We start from the raw sequence: 18,866 nt of genomic DNA on the forward strand, positions 1-18,866 counted from the left end.
GCGAGATGTCCCCTGGTCTGGCTTTGCAGTTTCGTCCCTAGGAAAGATCTGAGAGGTCTAAAGTCTGGCCGTTAAGGTCTCCGCTTCCCCGCGGCGCTCTGACTCCTCCCGGCCAGCAGGGGGCGCAGGCCGGCCGCTCCCGCATGCGCAGTGCGCGCGGTGTCAGCGCCGCCCGCCGGGTCCCCGCGAGGCGCTCCCGGCTGGTGTGGACTCTGCCCCGGCGGCCGCCCCGCGACTCGGAGCGATCGGACCCTGGCGGCGGCGGCCCGCGCCCCGCGGCATGAGTCGGTGACCGAGAGGGAGGCAGCCGTGGCCGAGGTGAGCGCGGGGTGCGGTCGGGCCTGCGGGCGGCGACGCGGGCCGGGCCCCGGGTGGCGCGGAGCTGGGGACCCCAGGGCGCTGTCCGAGGCCCCCCGCACCCCGGCCGCCCCCGTGGTTCCCGCTGCCCACGGCCGCATCCCAGCTGGCGCCCGCCGCGGCAACCCCGGTGTTCCACCTGCCCCTGCTGTCCCCGCCGCGGTCCGCGTCTCCAGCATCCGGATCTGGTCGGTGACCCGGGCCGGGCGGGACGGACCCGGGGCGTCGCCAGGAGCTTCCTTGCTGACGGTGGGGACAGGTCGGGGTCCACAGTGTTGAGATTGCAATAACAGCGCAGTGTAACTCATTGGAAATGCTCATCCAGAAGGGCCCTTCAGACCTCTCTGAACATGTTTTTCTGGAATGGAAAACCCGGTTGGTTCCTCTTGTAAAGCTCAGTATGGTGGTGCACGCTTGTAGCTTGGGAGGCTGAAGCAGGAGGATTGCAGTGAGTTATGGGCTACCCTTGGCTACAGAGTGAAACTCCAGCTCCAAAATAAATAAATAAATAAATAAATAAAAATAAAAAAATAAACGAGTTCAGTGCCCCCAGTTTGCACATTTCAGAGCTTAAAGTCTCTTCACAGTAATAAAGTAGATGATTCTGTTTCTCAGCCTTTCTGAGATTTAAGCCTCCTGGTTGCATGTGCAGGTATGAATGGACTGACAGCTCTGAGGCTTTCCTGCTGGAAACCTTGCTTTGGCGTTTTCTATTTGTATATTATATGGGACCCGGTATTGCCTTTCTGTAGAACTTTCTTCATCTGTAAAATGAGGGCAACAATAGTTTATCACACATTACTATTAAGAAGGTTTAATACATGCAACATTGATAAAGTGCTCACAGCATGTTGGCATGTAGTAAATGCTCAATAAAGTTTAGATATTGAGTGATAATCATTGTATTAATTACAGTATAATTCCCACAATTAAAAGACTTAAAAAATTGGAAACCATTTTTAGAGAAAGCCACAAAATAACTTTAAGTACAAAGAATTGTATCAGGTAAGGTGATGAATAGTAGATTTTCCTACTTTTTCTCACATTTGGTTTCATAGTAAGGCAGAGTTGGGTTGGAGGCCAAGGTAGCAATGTCCCTAGGAGTTAGTTGAGCTGTGAAGGCTTCTTCTCTAAATAAGTTGACAAGATAAGAAAGGGACTTGGAGATAACCTGAAACACAGTAGAGATGTTATTCGGGCGGATTTTAGGAATACATTCCAGGAACAGAAAATGCATCTTATCTTGATGATAGATGGGTGTCAAAAGATTTTTTCCGATGACTCAGTTGACAGCGAGATGATTCTAGTTTTTAAAAAATATTATTCTGGCATTTTTCATGGCCAGGTTTGGTGTGTTTCAGAGAGCTAAGTTTGCAGAACTTTGTTTTGTAATTCTTGTTCTGATCCTGGTTTCCCGTGTAGCAGGAGTTTCCTTTCCGCTCTCCCCTTCCGGGGCTTCTGATTTCTGCCGGTAGGGGGCGTCCCCTCTGGATGGGGAAGTTTTGTCTGTAGTTTGGGAGATTGCAGTCTGTCTGCCGCAGCTCGTCAGCACTGCTCAGGGCTTGGTGTCTCCCCTTGGGATGCTCTTTCCATTTCCTGGAGGGCGACAGTCCCACGTCCTCTCCATGTAATAACTCAGAACTTATGGGTGCTAGACACTGCGTACACCAGTGGGACTGAGGAGAAAAGAGACATTGAACAAATATTTATTGACATTACATAGATTCTAGGCTTGGCAAGAGGGAATGCAAGAAAATCACAACCAGTAGGGAAGACAGATGTGCCATTTCTTAACTAATCCCCAGAACATGGCAAGTGGTGGAAGCCAGTGTGCTCACAGGGTGGGGTGGTGCGCGCTGAGGTCTGGAGCCCAGAAGCCTCTCAGAAGGGGCCTTGGATCCTTGTATTTCTCACCCATCATTCTGATTTGTGTCTGTGCTGGAGATTAAATGCCGAGCCTTGTCTCTAGGCAAGCTCTGTCCCACTGAGCTGCACGCCAGCCCTCTGCCCTGTTCCTTTTGTCATGGGGGTTTAGTCTTCCTCAAGTGCTTATCTGGAGAGTGGGGAGAGCGTCCCACATCCTGGCTGGGCTCCCTGCTCCCGAGGTGTGTCCCACATGGATGGCAGAGGGGGCATCACAGGGCTGAGCTTCGGCCAGCTTCCAGGGTGTGCAGCTCAGGGTCACACTCTGTGGACGGCTGTCTCCCTGGATCGCTCTCCTTCCTAGCTGCCTGCATCCCCTGCACTTGTTCTTGGTTGTCAGTGCATAAACTAAGATGGTTCTGGAAGGGGCTCCAAGAACAGTGCTGTGAATTGGAATTTGTGCCCCTCAGCTGGCAGCCAGAACCCCGTTGCCAGTGTTAAGTGAGGGGTTGGCAGCCCCCTGATCTCAGGCGGGGGTAAGGTCAGGGGGGAGGGGAAGTAGTGGCTGCCCAGTTGCTTCAGGTCCCCAGCCTGTGTGGACAGTGGTGACAGGAGGGCTGGTTGGTCATGTCCCTTAGAGAGCCGAGGTGACAGGAGTTGGCTCAGACCTCCTGACTGGTGAAGGCCAGGCCCGGACCGAGCCAGGCTAGTAGCTGAGCCTTGCAGGTCGCCTCTCCTGTCTCCTGCCTGTGGGGCCTGAGAGTGACAGAGGCCAGGGATGGAGAGGCTGGGTGAGGTCGCTAGGATGCCAAATGCCTTGGTTTTCTCAGCTGCTGGCGTGGCACCTTGCAGGGCTCTCTGGAGGTGACTGTTCTAGGAGATGAGGCTCCACTGCCCTCCTGTCTCTGCGTCACCTAAGTGGGGAGGCCTGCAGTTCCTAAAGGGCCTCAGGCTCAGCCAGTGTGGGTCAGCAGGGACGGAGACCCCTGCGGAGTGACTCCAGCATGGGGCCTTAGTGAAGTGGAGGCTGGGGAGGAGAGGGGCTGACAGGGGAGCATTCGCTCTTCATCCAAGGAGGGAAGCCACCTGCACCCTTCCACCAGCTTTCCTCTAGTGTGTTTTATTTATTAAGTGATCGGTGTATTGATTATGGTACTGAGGATTGAGCCCAAGGCCTCATGTCCCCATCCTTAATTTCCCCCGGTTGGGTTCGAACCTGCAAGGATTGTACCCAGAGTCTTTGGACTGAACTGTGTCCTCGGCCCTTCAAATGTTTTTGTAAACTTTGGGATAAGTTTTTGCGAAGTTGTCCAAATATAAATATGGCATCCTCCTGCCTCAGCTTCCCAAGCACTGGGATTGCAGTGTGGATTACCACACCTGACTTTGTATTCTCTTACTGCTTTGTAGAGTTCTTCACCCTGGGTGTCTGTACTTCCTAGTTGGTGTGCTGCCAGCATCTTCTTCAGGCTCTTTGACTTCCGCCCTATGGTTTTGATCAAACAAGCTTTTAATGATAACACCAAATCATCATTTTATCTTTCTTGGCTTTTTTAAAATTCCATGTTGGAAATAATTCTACCAGAAATAATACATGTTCTCTATTGTGTTCTGAATGTTTTGTAATTTTGCCATTTACATTTAGTGTAAAATCCATCCCAGATAGATGTTCTGTCTGGCTGAAGCCTTCTTTTCAGAGTTTCCTTTCATACACCTTGGTGTGGTCTCCTTTATAGATGTTCTGCTTTGAAGTGAGCATCTTGAATCTTTGAATTAATATTATTTTTTATGCTGTCATATGTCACATAGCTTCTGGAGAAAAATGAAAAAGCAAATAGCATCTGCGTTATTATAGAAATAGTTCAGACCCTTTGACAGCATCTTGGGTACCTGCAGGGTACCTCAATCATACTTTGAGAATCACCATCATAAAGTTTTGGTGTTGAGGCTACACCAAGCTTCTAAAGCAGGCAGCTACAAAAAGAAAGAGTACTCGCTCTTTCTTCTGAATACTAGAGCATTTTGTGTAAAGTTGGAATTTCTGTTTCCTGAATATTTCATAAAGCTCAAAAAATATTTCAGACTTAGGAGGTGTTTTTTTTTTCCTTCTTCTCCTTGAAATAAAATGGGTTTTGAAAGTGGACTTAGAAGTTTTTTATAGGGAGATTTCTAAACTTTTGATTTAGTTAAAGAGCTCTCCAGGTAGCCATTTCTGCTTGAGACTCTTGATACGTTTATTTAAAATTTTCTTTCTGCGCGTCCAAGTTTTCAAATGTATTGACACAGTTTCATTGATAGCATTTTCTCTTTTTAGTATTTTGAGTTATTTTGCTCTTTTTATTTCAATCATTGTTCAATTTTTCCTTCTATCTTGAGTAGTCTTATCAGAATTATATCACATCAATTTTTGGTGATCTTTTTTAAAAAAAATAACTTTTGGCTTTGTTTCTCATTTCCATTTTTATTTATAATGAACATATATGTGCTTTAAAAACTGTATCCTATTATCTTTGGGTTTATTTGTGGTGCTCTATCTTTTTATAGTTAATCAGCAACTCATGAAGGCCAGCAGAGCTCATATGTAGATACCGTCTTTGTTCCTGTAACGCCAGTAATAGGCCTGTTACTCCATGAGACTCCTGACTTAATAGGTTATGGCTAGAATTCTTTAAAAACACTAGTAGAGCAGAAAGAGGAGACATTTACATGTTCTGTAGCTAATACCATGTTTTATGTTATAAGGTGAAGCATCTTTTTGTGAAACTTTCCTATTTCCGTCTATAAATGGGTCATAGCATAAAATATTGTTTCATGCTGTGGGTTTTAGGTTAAGACAAAACCCTGAAACAACTGTGTTAAAAGGTACAGTAGCTGATCAGCAAAGCTTTTGAGCCTGATTGCACAGAATAAACACGCGAGGAACTTGCTGAACGAGATTCTGTGACCCTACTTTGATGAAAAGCCAAGCTTCAGGCCAATGCCTGCGTTGAGGTGTCCAGAGTCAGGGAGCTGACCTGGGGCACTTGCTGGCAAGCTCTGCACGGGAACTGGTAGAGTGCAGCCTCTTGTGTGCACTTGTCCCCATCCCTTCCTCCATGGACTCGGGAGGGACACTGGGTGGCGTGGGGGTGGCAGGTCGGGGAGGGCTGGGGGCATCTGCAATTGGTAACAGCTCTCCCACTCACGGCTCTGTTATAGACTCCGTCAGCATGTGTTGAGTGGCTGATGTGTGTCCCTCAAAGGCGACAGCCTTTAAGCTTGAGATGTCATCAGATCCATACACTGGTCTGTGACAGGCTGATTCCTTTGTGTGCTCCAGTTCATGGTCTCAGAGAATTGCAGGCTGAAACTGTTCCGACCATCTAGCGCATTTTAACCAAACTCTTACAAAGCTTTAAATAACCATACCCAGCTAGCTGGCTGGAAGAGTTCTCCCAAGTGGCAGGGATGGAGGACACTGTGTTTCCCCGAGGGCAAGGCGATTTCAGGAAGCCTCTAAGCTTATCAGCTACTTCCCTTGATAGCGCTTACCAGTGAGTAGAGGAGCCTGGTTTATAGATTGGGACTTGGCCATGTGGTTGCCAAAGTAGTTTACTGCCGTCACATGGCAAGTGCATGACAGCAGAGTCACACTCCAGGCTGTGCCCTCCCTGGGAGGCAGACAGGCACGAAGCAGGGAGGTTGGTTGGTAAGGATATTAAATTGTGGCGCCTGGGGAGCTCTGGCTTTTCAGCTGAGGACAGGATATTTTCCTTTATTTCCTCTCGGTCCATGATGCTTGGTGGCTGTTTCATTTAGCCATTGCTTTGTGACAAACCACTGCAAAACTTAGTGACTTAAAACAGCAGCAGTGATCACAACCATCCATTCTCTGCTCATGAGCCAGCAGTCTTTGCAGGCCAGGTGGTGGTGGCTCTCCTTGGCTCCAGGCTCCAGGTGTTTTCCGGAGGGAGCTCTGCTTCTCACCATGTCACAGCTGAAAGGGCCCCACAAGGACACACGGGAGCTTTGGCTCTCGGAGGCTTGCGGAGTCCCTGGACCATTACTTCTGCACATTGTCTCAGGCAAATCACATCACACACATAAAAGAATGAATCTGGATTTGGGGGAAGCAATACGGGTTCTGCCTCTTGCTAAAGAATGTCCTGTGCATTCGCAGAGTGGGAGCATCCTTGGCCTCTGCCTTTGGAACAGGATCCCCCCAGCTTCCCTTCTGTCTTCTGTTTCTCCTCTCTCCTGCCCCATCAGCTTCCCTATTCCTTCCTTCCTTCCAAGTAGGCCAGCTGTCACTTTCACCGTAACATGTGTTTTATTTAGAGACGTAAGGCTGGTCATTTCTTCTCTGACTGCCGTTTGCACTTGATCAGCGCTTTTCGATCTGCATTTTGGTGCACTGTGGTCCCTGTGGCTCCCCATCCCGATCCAAGTTCCCAGCGAAGGAGCTTCTCTTTCATCTTTGCCCCACAGCTGTGCCTGGCGTGAGTGAGCAATGAGAGCGGACTGTAGGACAGCTGACACCAGCGGTGCAGGCAGATCGTCCTTGCAGGTCAGGCGGGACTTCAGAGAGAAGTAACAGTCTTCAGCTGTCCCACTTTTCATGTTTCTTCTTGGGTCTGCGTACCCTTCCCAGCTTATGCCGGGGTATCCTGAAGCTGCGTATCCCGGGTGACTGATGTGTAAGGTGCATATGTACTTACAGCTGTCTTGTAATTTTATGTCATGTATTGACGCTTATATTAGGAGTTTGAATATAGTACTGAGTATTCAGTTATGTCATAGGCCATGCGGCCATACATACAAGTGTGTATTTATTGGTAAGCAGTGTGAAAAATCCTTTTATCTTATCTCACCCAGAGGCTTGAGGGAAAGAAGTAGGAGTAACGAAGTCCAAGGGCCTCTTCAGTGGGGGTGCCCCCCACCCCTGACCCCAGCTCTCTCCGCCCTCCCTGCAGGCGCGGAGGACAGGCGGGGCGTCAGCATGTGCGCCTCGGTCAAGCACAGCAGCCGGGGTCCCGCCCTCATCCCGAGGATGAAGACCAAGCACCGCATCTACTACGTGGCGCTCTTCTCCGTGGTGCTGCTGGGGCTGCTGGCCACGGGCGTCTTCCAGTTCTGGCCACACTCCATCGAGGCCTCCGGCGACTGGGCGGTGGAGAAGCGCAGCGCGGCAGTGCCCGTGGTCAGACTGCCCAGAGACAGCCCGGTGCCCGAGCGCGGCGACCTCAGCTGCAGGATGCACACCTGCTTCGACGTCTACCGCTGCGGCTTCAACCCCAAGAACAAGATCAAGGTGTACATCTACTCGCTGAAGAAGTATGTGGACGAGCTCGGTGCGCCGGTCAGCAGCACCATCTCTCGGGAGTATAATGAGCTGCTTGCGGCCATCGCGGACAGCGACTACTACACCGATGACATCAGCCGTGCCTGCCTGTTTGTACCGTCCATCGACCTGCTGAGCCAGCATGCGCTGCGCATCCGGGAGACTGCACAGGCCCTGGCACAGCTCTCCAGGTACGGGAGCTGCTTCCTGCAGCGTGGGCTGTGAGCAGCTATGGCAGCAGGTGTGCTTCGCCCTGCGCTCCTAGCTCCTTGAAGTTTACAACCTAAGGGTGGCTGTCGCTCCCATACTCATCCTTTTATAAATACACGGCCCCGCCCCATCACACAGTACACAGTTAGCTGGGTGAGGTGGGACTCACCTCTAATCTCAGCACGCTGGGAGGCGGAGACAGGAGGCTGGCAAATTCAAGCCGAGCCTGGGTTAATTTAGCAGTTTAGCAAGAACCTGTTTCAAACCTGAAAAATAATAAAAAGAGCTGGGGACACATCATGAGTACCATCTGCAAATTTTTACATTACTATATAATTTAAAGGCTGTACAATATTCCATTTCATGGGCTTTCAGTAATGTATCCTGTCAACTCTGTGTTTGATTTACTTTTTTGTTTCTTCTTCTTTTTTTTTTTTTTTTTTGGTATCAGAGATTGAACTCATGACCTCAAGCATGCCAGGCGGGTGCTTGTGCCACTGAACTAAACTCTTGGCTCTACTTTTTGTTTTCTTTAGCCAAACACTGAACATCATAAGTGTCTTAATTTTTATTCATCGCTGAGACAAAATACTTGATGCCCAAAATTGGGAAAGGAAGGTTTATTTTTTTATAGTTTTTGGAAGTTTAAGTCTATATTTAGTTGGCTCTAAGGCAGGGTGGCATGGCAGGGCTGCAGTTTATGGCAGCTGCAAACGGCAATGTGGAAACCGCAAGAGAGAGAGACACCTTCTTCCTGCCATTACATTGTATGCTGGCTCCACCCCTATGTGGGTGTAGCACTGATACCATCAATCCAAGCGCTAGATAATGAGCCAATCACAAATGCACAATGCAAATTCATGAGGCCTAGGGGTCACTGACATAAACCATGACATTCCGCCCCTGGCCCCCAGGACTCTTGTACATCTTTTATACAAAAGACATTTAGTCCAAGAGTTGCCAAAGTCCTAACAGTTTCAGCATTGCTGAAAAGTCTGTCTTAAGTCTCCTTTAGGATCTATGGCAAACTCTTAACTGTAACCCCCTGTATAAATGAAACAAGGTTAAACAGTTTTGAAATATAAAGGCACAAGATAAACATTACCATTTTAAGGGTTACAGTCAGGGGAATATAAAGCATTGGAAACAAAGCAAGTGTAGCATCCAGCAGGGCAAACATTAAGTCTTAGAGTTTTATGCTCAGCATTTGAGGAAATCTGTTTGTAAGCCTCAAAAGGCTTGGGTGATTTTACCCTGATGGCATTTTTAGGGATTTTAGCCCTTGCATTTTTTTTAAAAAATCCTTTTTGTTTATTTTTGTAGCTTTTCTTAGATGATTTACATTTTTGGCTTTTTTAAACTTTTGGGGTCTCCATTGCACCTTTGGCTTCACCTTTACATCTTTACAAACTACCCTCTCAGGGGCACACTGCTTGGCCTCCCAGGCCCTTTGCAATCAAGGTGGAAGCTGTTTTACCCTCAGAATTTGTGCATTTGTCTTGCACCTAAAATTAGCGCCATGTGGATGCCACCAGGGTTTACTGCCAGCTGGAGCAGTAGCCAGGCTTTTTATTTGGCTGTAGGGGTCTAGTGCCTGGATTGCTGGGCTGTGTTTACCTGATTATTGCTGCCATTCTGGAACCTCTTTTTGGAGCATGGTGCTCTGAATTTTTTTCTTCTGAGCAAATTTTTTCACTTTTGCAGTTTTGAGGCTGCAAAGGGTGGAGACCCGCTGCTTTTTGGGATGCCCGTGGCCATCTTTTTCTATCTTTCTGTTTTTTTCAGCAATCAAAGTCTCAACCTTGTCTTTAAAATTTACAGCTTTATTGGAGGGTTTTTTTTTGTTGTTGTTTGTTTGTTTGTTTTGTTTTTGTGGCCAAACTCACAGCATTGTAAATTATCCTGCTGGGCTCTTTGCTCTTGATTTGCAACATAAAGCTGGCTAAAAGCCCCAATAATAGTGTGCCACAGCCTCGACATTCAACTGCCTTGAAATTTTTTTTGCCAGATTAATCAGTCTATTGCCCTTAGTCTCAGTCTCAGACAAAGCCCTTGGGCATGAGCAAAATGTAGACAAGCTTTTTGCCATGCCATAACACACATCATTGCGAGTCCAACAACCGACGCAGTCCTTCTTTTCAGCAGAAACCTCCCAAGCCTTATCTTTACCATCAGGCTTTATATCAGCCTTCTGGTCTCCTGAGCTCTGACCAGCTTTATATCAGCCTTCTGGTCTCCTGATCTGCTCTACAGAACAGCCTAAGCTGCTCCAGCTCTATGCATCCAGGCAACATATCCGAACCTTTTTGAACTCTGCCCACAAGCCATTTCCAAAGCTTCTCGAAAAACATGGTCAGGTACAGTCACAGCAATGACCCTACTCCTGGTACCAAATTTTGTCTTAGTTATTTTTTATTTGTTGCTGAGACAAAATACCTGATGCCCAAAGTTGGGCAGGAAAGGAAAAGTTTATTTTTTATAGTTTTTGGAGATTTTAGTTTATATTTAGTTGGCTCTAAGGCACGGTGGCCTGGCAAGCCATGGCTTATGGCAGCTGCAAACAGCAAAGTGAAAACCAGCCAGATACACACACACACACACACACACACACACACACACACACGCCTTTTTCCTGCCATTACATTGTATAATGGCTCCACCCCTAGGCAGGTATAGCACTGACACGATCAATCCAAGCTCTAGACAATAAACCAGTCACAAATACACAATGCAAAGGCATGAGGTCTGGGGGCCACTGACATAACTATGACAATAGGCTTCAGGTCTTTTTGTTTGTTTGTTTGTTTTGGTACTAGGGATTGAATTCATGATCTCATACTTGCCAGGTTTATGCCACTGAGTAAATCCCCAGTCTCTAGGCTTCATTTTTTCATTATTTGAAATTGTTCTGTAGTGGACAAGCCCTATGTTCACATTCATCTGTGTGTTTTTTTTTTTTTTTTTCCACAAGGAGCCAGCCCTGTGCCTGGTGTACTGTTAGGATCTGTAGGAATTTACCCAGCATTGCTGGAAAGTGACCCTGTTTATTTGGGATTGGGAACTTTTATACTTATTATCTGATCTCCCCATGGTCAACATGTGAATTCTCCGTGCTTCATTTCTCATAGGTGGGATCGAGGTACAAATCATCTGTTATTCAACATGCTGCCCGGAGGTCCCCCAGATTACAACACTGCCCTGGATGTCCCCCGAGATAGGTAGGCATATTTGGGGTAGTCTCTGGGATGGGTTTCTGAGGATTAAAGAAACCAAGATCCTTTTGAAACTATGTTCCTGTTAACACTGGGAAGTCCTTTATTGTGGAGGACCACCTGGACGACTCTCCTGAACAAAGAGCAGCCTCCACTTGACTAAACCTGGCCGTCTCCGTGTCCTGATATTTACAGTGCTGGCTCAGCCACTTCCTTTTCCCTTCTGTTAGCTCTACGCAAGGTAAATAGGGCTGAGGTGCCCATGCATAATCTTTGAAGCTAGGTGACAATCCTGTTTCCCTGCCCTGTGACTCCCAAAAATGTGGTTGAACTGGGGTGGCATGAAAAGCCACAGCCCCAGGGCTGTCAACTGGGGTCAGCCTTGGGAAAAGAGGTGATAACTTTCTAGGACAGAAAAGTTTACATATCAGAACCGAACGTTAGATGCATCCTCAGCTGTGTTATGCAGACTGACCCTTCCATACCCTTCTCTCTGTATACTGCAGAGGTGCTTCCAGGCCTCCTCCCCAGCCCAGCTCACGGTACTCCATTCTCACAGTCACTCATCCTGAAACCACTCCCTTCTTCATGGATTAATAAAGTCTGGGCTGGGTCCTGGGTCGAGGTCTTTGTTCCAATGAACCTTCATCCTGGCTGGACTTAGGACCCCTTGGCTCCCCATAATAATAAATACAATAAAACTTTTCCATGGGATTATAAATATAAACTTCCTGGACCGAGATGAGGTCTGGGAAGGTCTCTCTATGCTTTGTAATATGAACTGTTCATTGTAGAAAGCTGTCCTCTGAGTTTCCCTGCCTAAGACATAGCAGTTGAGGCTTGCTTGGATCTGTCATGTTGGAAGCTGGTCAGAGGGTTTCCTAGAGCAGCCTGTACCAGTTGGGGGGTTGCACCCCAGTTCCAAGAGGTGCAACCTCTATCAGCCGGTATTAGCGTCTTCTGGGCCTGGGAGCTGACATTTGCTAAGAGGAGACCTCCAGCTCCAAGGGTAGAGACACAGACCTGTGAGGGTGACATGTGACACCTATGACACCAGGCCAGAGCTTTGGGAAAGCTGGGCAAAGAGATACTGCAGTATCACCCCTCGAGGGACGCAACCTGAGGCTTTGAGCACCCCAGGTAAGGGTGCTGGGCGTAGGATTGTTCCAACTGTGGTCTTGTTATAGCCAACGTGGAAGTCTTGAAATCACAAACACTGACAAAAGTGACGGCCTGAACCTGGCTGTGTTCTTGGCATTGGCACTTCTGGAAATCTACACTGAGTACTGCTCTCTCCCAGAAGATTAAACCTGTGCCTTCCTTGGTGTGAATGATTATTTCGAGTCTGTCTTGAGTCTCTAACTGAAAAAACATCAATAGGAGAGACCAGCACCCCAAAACCTTCATGGACGCTGGTGTAGCAACATTTTTTGAACGGCAGAGGGCAGTGTGGCCCTACAAATGTTTAGAAACCTGGTCCCTGGGTGGAGACACCTGCAGGGGAAGGCAAGTCCTTTCAGGAAGGAGTTTCACTGGGCCTCCCCATGAATGAGATTGCTCCTAAGAACAGCGAAGGGGAGGAAAGGAGCTGTTTGGTACGCAGCATCTTTACCTCCTGACTTGGATTTCATTGCAGAAGGGCTTCATGCTGCTTGGGATCCTTCACCCTAGGCATTTTGGTGAACGCACCTGTACAGGAGAAGGAAGGACCGTATTATCAAATGCACACGTTCAGTGGGTTTTTCTGTTTTGCAGTAGGGTGTTAAAGAGACAGGAGGAAGTTGCAGTTCTTGCTCGTGCTAAGACGTTATGGCTCAGCAGGTCAGGCCATTTCTCTCATCTCTGTGTTTGTTGAGTGACCTGAGGCTGCCCTGTTGCAGATAACGAGTGGGCACAACGTCCCCTTGAAACCCAGGTGGGCTTTGGTGGGGTAACGCGTAATAGATGGTTCACTAAGTTTTCTGATCCTTTGTGTTTGCTCCTGGATTCAGCGTAGGATTCAGTGTGGAAGGCTTTTAGTAGGGGCTGCAAGTCACAGTGTTCAGAAACTGGGGGGCGTGGCTGGGTGAGACTGACGTCTCCTAAAGTCTAAGGTCACGGCGTGATGAGGTGGAAGTTATTATTTAGGGAATGTGAGCGCCTGGACTGGAGGGAATACTGGTCTTCTTTTTCTTGATTTAGACACAAACGCAGTACACACCCCCACTTTATTTTAACCTCAATGGGAGAATATCATAGCTGCTGTTTGTGTTCTCAGGTGTGTTCTATAATATCATTGCTACCTTCTTTTCTTTGCACAAGTATCTTACAAACGTACACTTTTATTGGGATAAATATTTACTTATGGAACTTGTTATGGAAAAGTTCAGACCTATGTAAGAGAAGAGAACAGTACAGCGAGCCACATCTCCCCGCTAGATTGTTTAGAAATCCCAGATGCTGTATCATCATATCTGTACATGTTTTCCTGTGAATGTCTATATGATGGGAGCTTTAAAAAGAGCCATAATTATACACTAGGTGTGCATGACCATAATCCCAGCACTTTGGGCAGCTGAGGCAGAGAGTTGGCAAGTGTAAGCCCACCCTGGGCAACTGATTTAGTGAGGCCCCCTGTCTCAAAATAAAAAGAATAAAAAGAGCTAGAATGTAGCTCAGCGCCAAACCCCTGGAGTCACTTCCGGTACCACAAATAACAGCACGAAAGCATAGCTACCATATCATCATACCTGAAAACATTAACCAGTAGTTCCTTTAAATGTCACCAAGCGTCCACTGACTCTCTAGCCATTGTCAGGCTTAGCCATCTGGTACTCAGCTCCCCTCCCCCAAGTTTGTTTGACTCAGAAAGCAAGAATGACTTTTAGGATTGGTCAGCTTTTGTTTTGCTGGGTGCGGAACCTGACTTTATATTTGAGGAGTTGTGCTTCCAGTTACATGCATAGCTTAAAGGAAGACAAACAGTAAACTCGCAGGCTCGCCATGCTCAGGCACAGGAGCACACAGGTAGCTGGAGACCTGAGGACTCTGTGGGAGTCTGGCAGGGACGTGGGGACAGAGGCTGTGGGAGGAAGCTCAGGTCCCAAAGCAGGACTATCCGGAAAGTGCTGCAGGTGCTGGAGCCACCTCTGCAGACACAGCGCTCCACCCCACTGAGTCTGGTGCTATGGACACTTTTTCCACTACGAGTTCTCCTTCTGGGCTCTCGTATCGTTGGAACAGATCTCTCATTTTGGGATCCATCATGGGAAAACAGCATGGGCTGCTTAGAAATTAACAGTCAAAGTGAAACATGTGTTCTGTGAGGTGAGAGGTGCTTAGCACCCCTCCACGCTGAAGCCCAGGGAACCTTGCCCAAGGGGCCGCAGCTCGAAGGTGGAGACTGACTGCAGTTGAGTGCTTTCTGAGGTCGGGCAGATGCCATGTGTCCCCACGGGGCAGAACAAGAGAGGAGCGGTGAAGCCAGCTGGTGTGAAGTGCACCACTTCCTTCCTTCCACGTGCTTTCCCCGCCCCATCACCCAAAGTGCGGGCGATTCCTGCCTGCCTGGGGCCTGCCGAAAGCAGCTCTGCCTGCTGTCAGTACCTGGAAGCCGCCCAACTTCTGCTAATCAGGAGAAGTCAGCCCACAGGCTGGTGCCAAGGGCAGGCTGGCAGCGGGGGAGCTTGTCGCGTGCACATTGCCTTACCCACCCATTCTGGGTTTGATGAAGCTTAAAACAGAGTGGGTTTCCCAGGGGTGGTTTGGACACCTTTGAACTGAAACCCGTCCTGTTAGAAGGGAGCATAGTTTGTCGTCAGGGCCGGGAGAGGATTGATAGTGATCAGTATTGCAGAGAGCGTGGTCTCTCCATGGAGACATTGTGGCTTAGAGTACGGGACGTGTGACTGGTAAATCTCCACCCCAGAAAGTGATTTTGATGGGTCTCGAGCCTCTGGGACAAGATGACAGCGAAAGCTGGTGTGACGTACACCTGCTCCTTCCCCTGATGAAGTGTCTCCGTACTGCTTGCCGGATCCAATTAGAAGAGTGCGGTCGCTGGTTTCTAATGAAGGAGAATAGAAACGGGTGCAGCGCACTGCAGGAGAAGCAGGAAAGGGCCAGGTGTGGATTCCGCTTCCCGAACGGGGAATTGGGTGGATGGGGTGAGTAGCCCTGGGACCACCAACCGGAAGAACAGCTTGGGGCAGGGGCTGGAGCAAGGCCAGGCGAATGCGATGCAAGGTGTGCTACTTTCTGGCCGCCTCTGCTTCCCATGCCTGTCGTCACCAGCAGGTCCAGGCAGAGAGCTGGGAGATGTCAGTCTTCCCGCGTAGACCTGTGGGTATTTCCGATACTGCTAACATGGTTTAGAATAAAGTACAACTTTTTGGAGAATGAAATGGGGTAGCAGAGGGCCCATGCCTAGTGTCCGCTAGGCTGTAATGTGTTTGAAGAAATGGAAAGTACCCTGGGAGAGAGCTGGGGATTCTGGGGTCTGGTGGCACCGATGTCTGAGAGATGCTTTGTGAGTGTCAGGCACCCAGCCCGGTACTGCTATAAAACAGTGACTCGGTAATGTTGATGTCACTACTAAGCCTCCGTCATTCTGAAGGTCACTTTTTCTTTTGTCTCTGTCACTGTTTGATGAAATCCTTTGCTTCCAGGGCGCTCTTGGCTGGTGGTGGCTTCTCTACGTGGACTTACCGGCAAGGTTACGACGTCAGCATTCCCGTCTACAGCCCGCTGTCTGCGGAGGTGGCTCTCCCGGAGAAAGGGCCAGGGTAAGGGACCTGCAGCGCTGCTGGGGCCTTCACAGTGTCTGTGGGATGCCGGGGAGGGGGATCTTACTGAGGTGAGCACCCCAGCTGCCAAGGCCTGGATTTCAGGCCAGCGTCCTGTCTGTCCCGTGCTAGACCTCTTCCCCTGTAGCTTTCTCTGGGAGCTAAATGCTCAGACTGGCCACCAAGTTTCCTGACCAGGAACCTGTGGCGCCCTTGACTCCATCCTCTTTTCCCTACATCAGAATCGGAAGTCCTGTTTACTCTGCCTCAGATTTGTCTGCATCCTCTCTCGGCCTCTGCTTTATGCCAGGCCGCTGTCATCATCTCCCTTTGGACTCCTGAACTGAGTCCTATTTGGTGTCATCGCCTCTAGTCTGGCCGCCACCAGCCTGGCCTGGCCTCCCACTGCCCGGTGGGTATAGTCCCGCCACCCTCAAATGCCAGTCGGCTTCTCTGCCATCTGGCCACCCCTTGGCTCTGTCCCCGGCCTTCCTCAGAACTCTTCCTTTCAGGTCACAGGAGGGGCTTCGCCCTTTCCAACTGTCTGGCCTGGAAGCACACTCCCCTTGCATGGGAGTCCTTTTCCTCCTCTTGGTCAGTCTAGCATCCTGCTTGTACTTCGGGTTTCAGCTGGACCTGCTGACCCGGGCAGTTGGGGTGTATCGTGTTTCCCCTGCACGGTCTGGCCTCGCTCCCGCAGGGCCTGCCCATCTCTCGGATGACACTCATCCTGCCCTGGCCGGCCGCCTTTGCAGTTTGACTTTTATCCGTGCAGTGAAGCAGAGACCAGCTCTGTGTTTTGTTTTACTTTATTTTTCAGGTCTGCTTTCTAACTGTTGTATTGTATCTGGCACATACTTGGCTCATGCTTTAATTGTGGAATAAGTGAAAAGGGCCTGGATATGGCGGGCCTTTTGTCTAGCTTTGTTTTCTTTCTTTCTTTATGTCTGTCTGTCTGTCTTTGTTTTTTTTTTTTGTTTTTTTTTTTTTTTGCTATAGTCTGTTTAAAAATCATGCTAAATCATGGTGAGAACTTAGCACTAAACAAGCCTACTGGTAATAAAGCCTCCTTTCCTTACACCTGATTCCGAGGGGACTGAAGTTGCAGCACTAAAAATGCCACATTGGGCGAGACTGAAACCTTCACTGTTTGTGGGGGAGAATTGGGTCTCAAGGAAACAGTTTGCTTAAAGCCATTAGCACCACACTTGCCCTCAGAAACTGTCATGGACTGAGACATACGGAGAAGATGTCCCTCTTTGACATTTGTGTTCCACCATGTGGCCTGGGCTGAAGCCTGAGGTTCCCAGCAGCCGTCAGTTATTTTAAATAAGGTGCTCAGTCCAGGTCAGCTGGAGACGGTTTTCCCTCTACTCTCGGCGAGTGCAGGGAAGCCTGCATGTTTGATGAACTGTGGCTTAGATCATCTTCCTGGATTCTTTTCCCTAAATAAGCTCCCAGAATCAATTGAATTTATTATCTTAAAATTGAAATTAATTCAAGTACCATAAATTCATCTTTTTAAAGCATACAACTCATAGCTTTTCATGTGCTCACAAAGTTGCACAACTATTGTCAATATTACAATTCTGGAGGATTGACATCACTCTAAAGAGTCAAATCAATACTCTCGTGATTCTTCTTCTTCTTGTGATTCTTCTCTGGCCCTAGCAGCAATCACTGATCTATTTTCTGTCCGTTTGGATCTGCCCATTCTGGACATTTCAGTGTAAATGTAGTCATGTAGTACATTTTCTACCTGTCTTGTTGCATTTAATGTTTTTCAGGTTTATCCATATTGTAGTATGGATACTACACTTACGTTTTGTTTGTCCATTCATCAGCTGGTTGGAATTGGGGTTACTTCCAATTTTGAGCTATTGTGAATAATGTTGCTATGAACATTTGTGTACAAGTTGCATAAACCTGTGTTTTTACTTTCCTTGAGTCTATCTAGGAGTGCTGTTGCTGGTGCTGCTATTAGTTCCATGTTTTAGTTTCTGAGGAGATGCCAGACCCTTTTCCAGTGTGGCTTCATCTTGTACCTTCCTATCAGCAGCACACATAAAGTTTCCAGTTTCTCCACATCTCCACCAGTGCTAGTCATCATCTGGGGTTTTAAGTCTCACAGCCTCATGGATGTGACAGAAAATCTCACTGTGGTTCCAATTTGCGTTTCCCTAGTAACTAATGATGTTGAGTGTCTTTGCCTGCTGATTGGTCATTTATGCAGCTGCTATGGAGAAATATCTACTTAGATTACTTGCCTGCCTATTTTCAAACTGAGTTGTCTTCTTTATTGTAGAACTATAGGATTTCTTAGGTATGCCAGATTCTGGACTGTTGGACTTGAAAATATTTCCTCCCACTCTGTAGGTTTTTTCTTACTTTCTCATTAGCATCTTTTGAGATGGAAAATTTCCTACTTTTGCTGAAACCTGACTTACCTACTTTTCCTTAGATTACTTATATTTTTGGTGTAATACTAATATTTAAGAAACTATTGTCTAAACCAAGATTAGAAAGATCTACAATTAAGTTTTCTTCTCAGAGTTTTATCATTTTAGCTCTTGGGTTTAGGTTCTGATTCATTCATTTTTAGTTCTTTTTTTCTTTCTTTATTTTGCCCAGGGTCTTGCCTGTGGTAGGCAAGTTCTGTATCACTGAGATACATCTCTAGCCCTTTGTTAATTTTTATGTATGTGGTGTGAGGTCCAACTTCATTCCTTTTCTGTGAATATCCAGTTTCTCAGCACCACTTGTTGGAAGGAGTATTCTTTAGTTATGGTATGCTTGTTGAAGATGAACTGGTCATAGCTATGTGGGTTTATTTCTAGGTTTTTAGTCCTACTCTTTGGCTGTCCTTCTGCCAGCACCCACACTGGCTTGATTACTGTAACTTTCTAGTAAGTTTTGAAATAGGTAAAAGTGAGTCCTCCAACTTTGTGACTTTTGCGAGGCTTTTGAGGGTACTCAAGGTTCCTTGCATTTTGATTATTTTTATAATATTATAACTGGCATAAATGACAATAAGCAATCTCCTTGTGCTTATTCATCTACAAAACCGAGACAAACTTACAAAGTAAATACCAGCACATCTACGAAACTAATGACATTGAGATTAACATAATTTAATGTGAC

The 18,866-nt window shown here is 47.7% G+C and overlaps 1 protein-coding gene across 1 annotated transcript in view; it reads left to right on the plus strand.

Annotated features, from left to right (window-relative positions):
* The first annotated feature begins 155 nt into the window (after nucleotides 1-155).
* Nucleotides 156-18,866, plus strand: part of Ext2 (exostosin glycosyltransferase 2) — a 134,649-nt gene continuing 115,938 nt past the window's right edge. Inside the window, exons 1-4 of the mRNA XM_003465100.5 lie at nucleotides 156-318; nucleotides 7,173-7,731; nucleotides 10,879-10,968; nucleotides 15,609-15,725. Coding sequence (XP_003465148.1) covers nucleotides 7,199-7,731; nucleotides 10,879-10,968; nucleotides 15,609-15,725 — 740 coding nt within the window. The 5' untranslated portion in view covers nucleotides 156-318; nucleotides 7,173-7,198. The remainder of the gene's footprint in view (nucleotides 319-7,172; nucleotides 7,732-10,878; nucleotides 10,969-15,608; nucleotides 15,726-18,866) is intronic.

This window comes from Cavia porcellus, unplaced genomic scaffold (assembly GCF_034190915.1).
Source record: "Cavia porcellus strain 051 isolate PalLab524CR breed Dunkin Hartley unplaced genomic scaffold, mCavPor4.1 scaffold_17, whole genome shotgun sequence".
Classification (NCBI taxonomy): domain Eukaryota; kingdom Metazoa; phylum Chordata; class Mammalia; order Rodentia; family Caviidae; genus Cavia; species Cavia porcellus.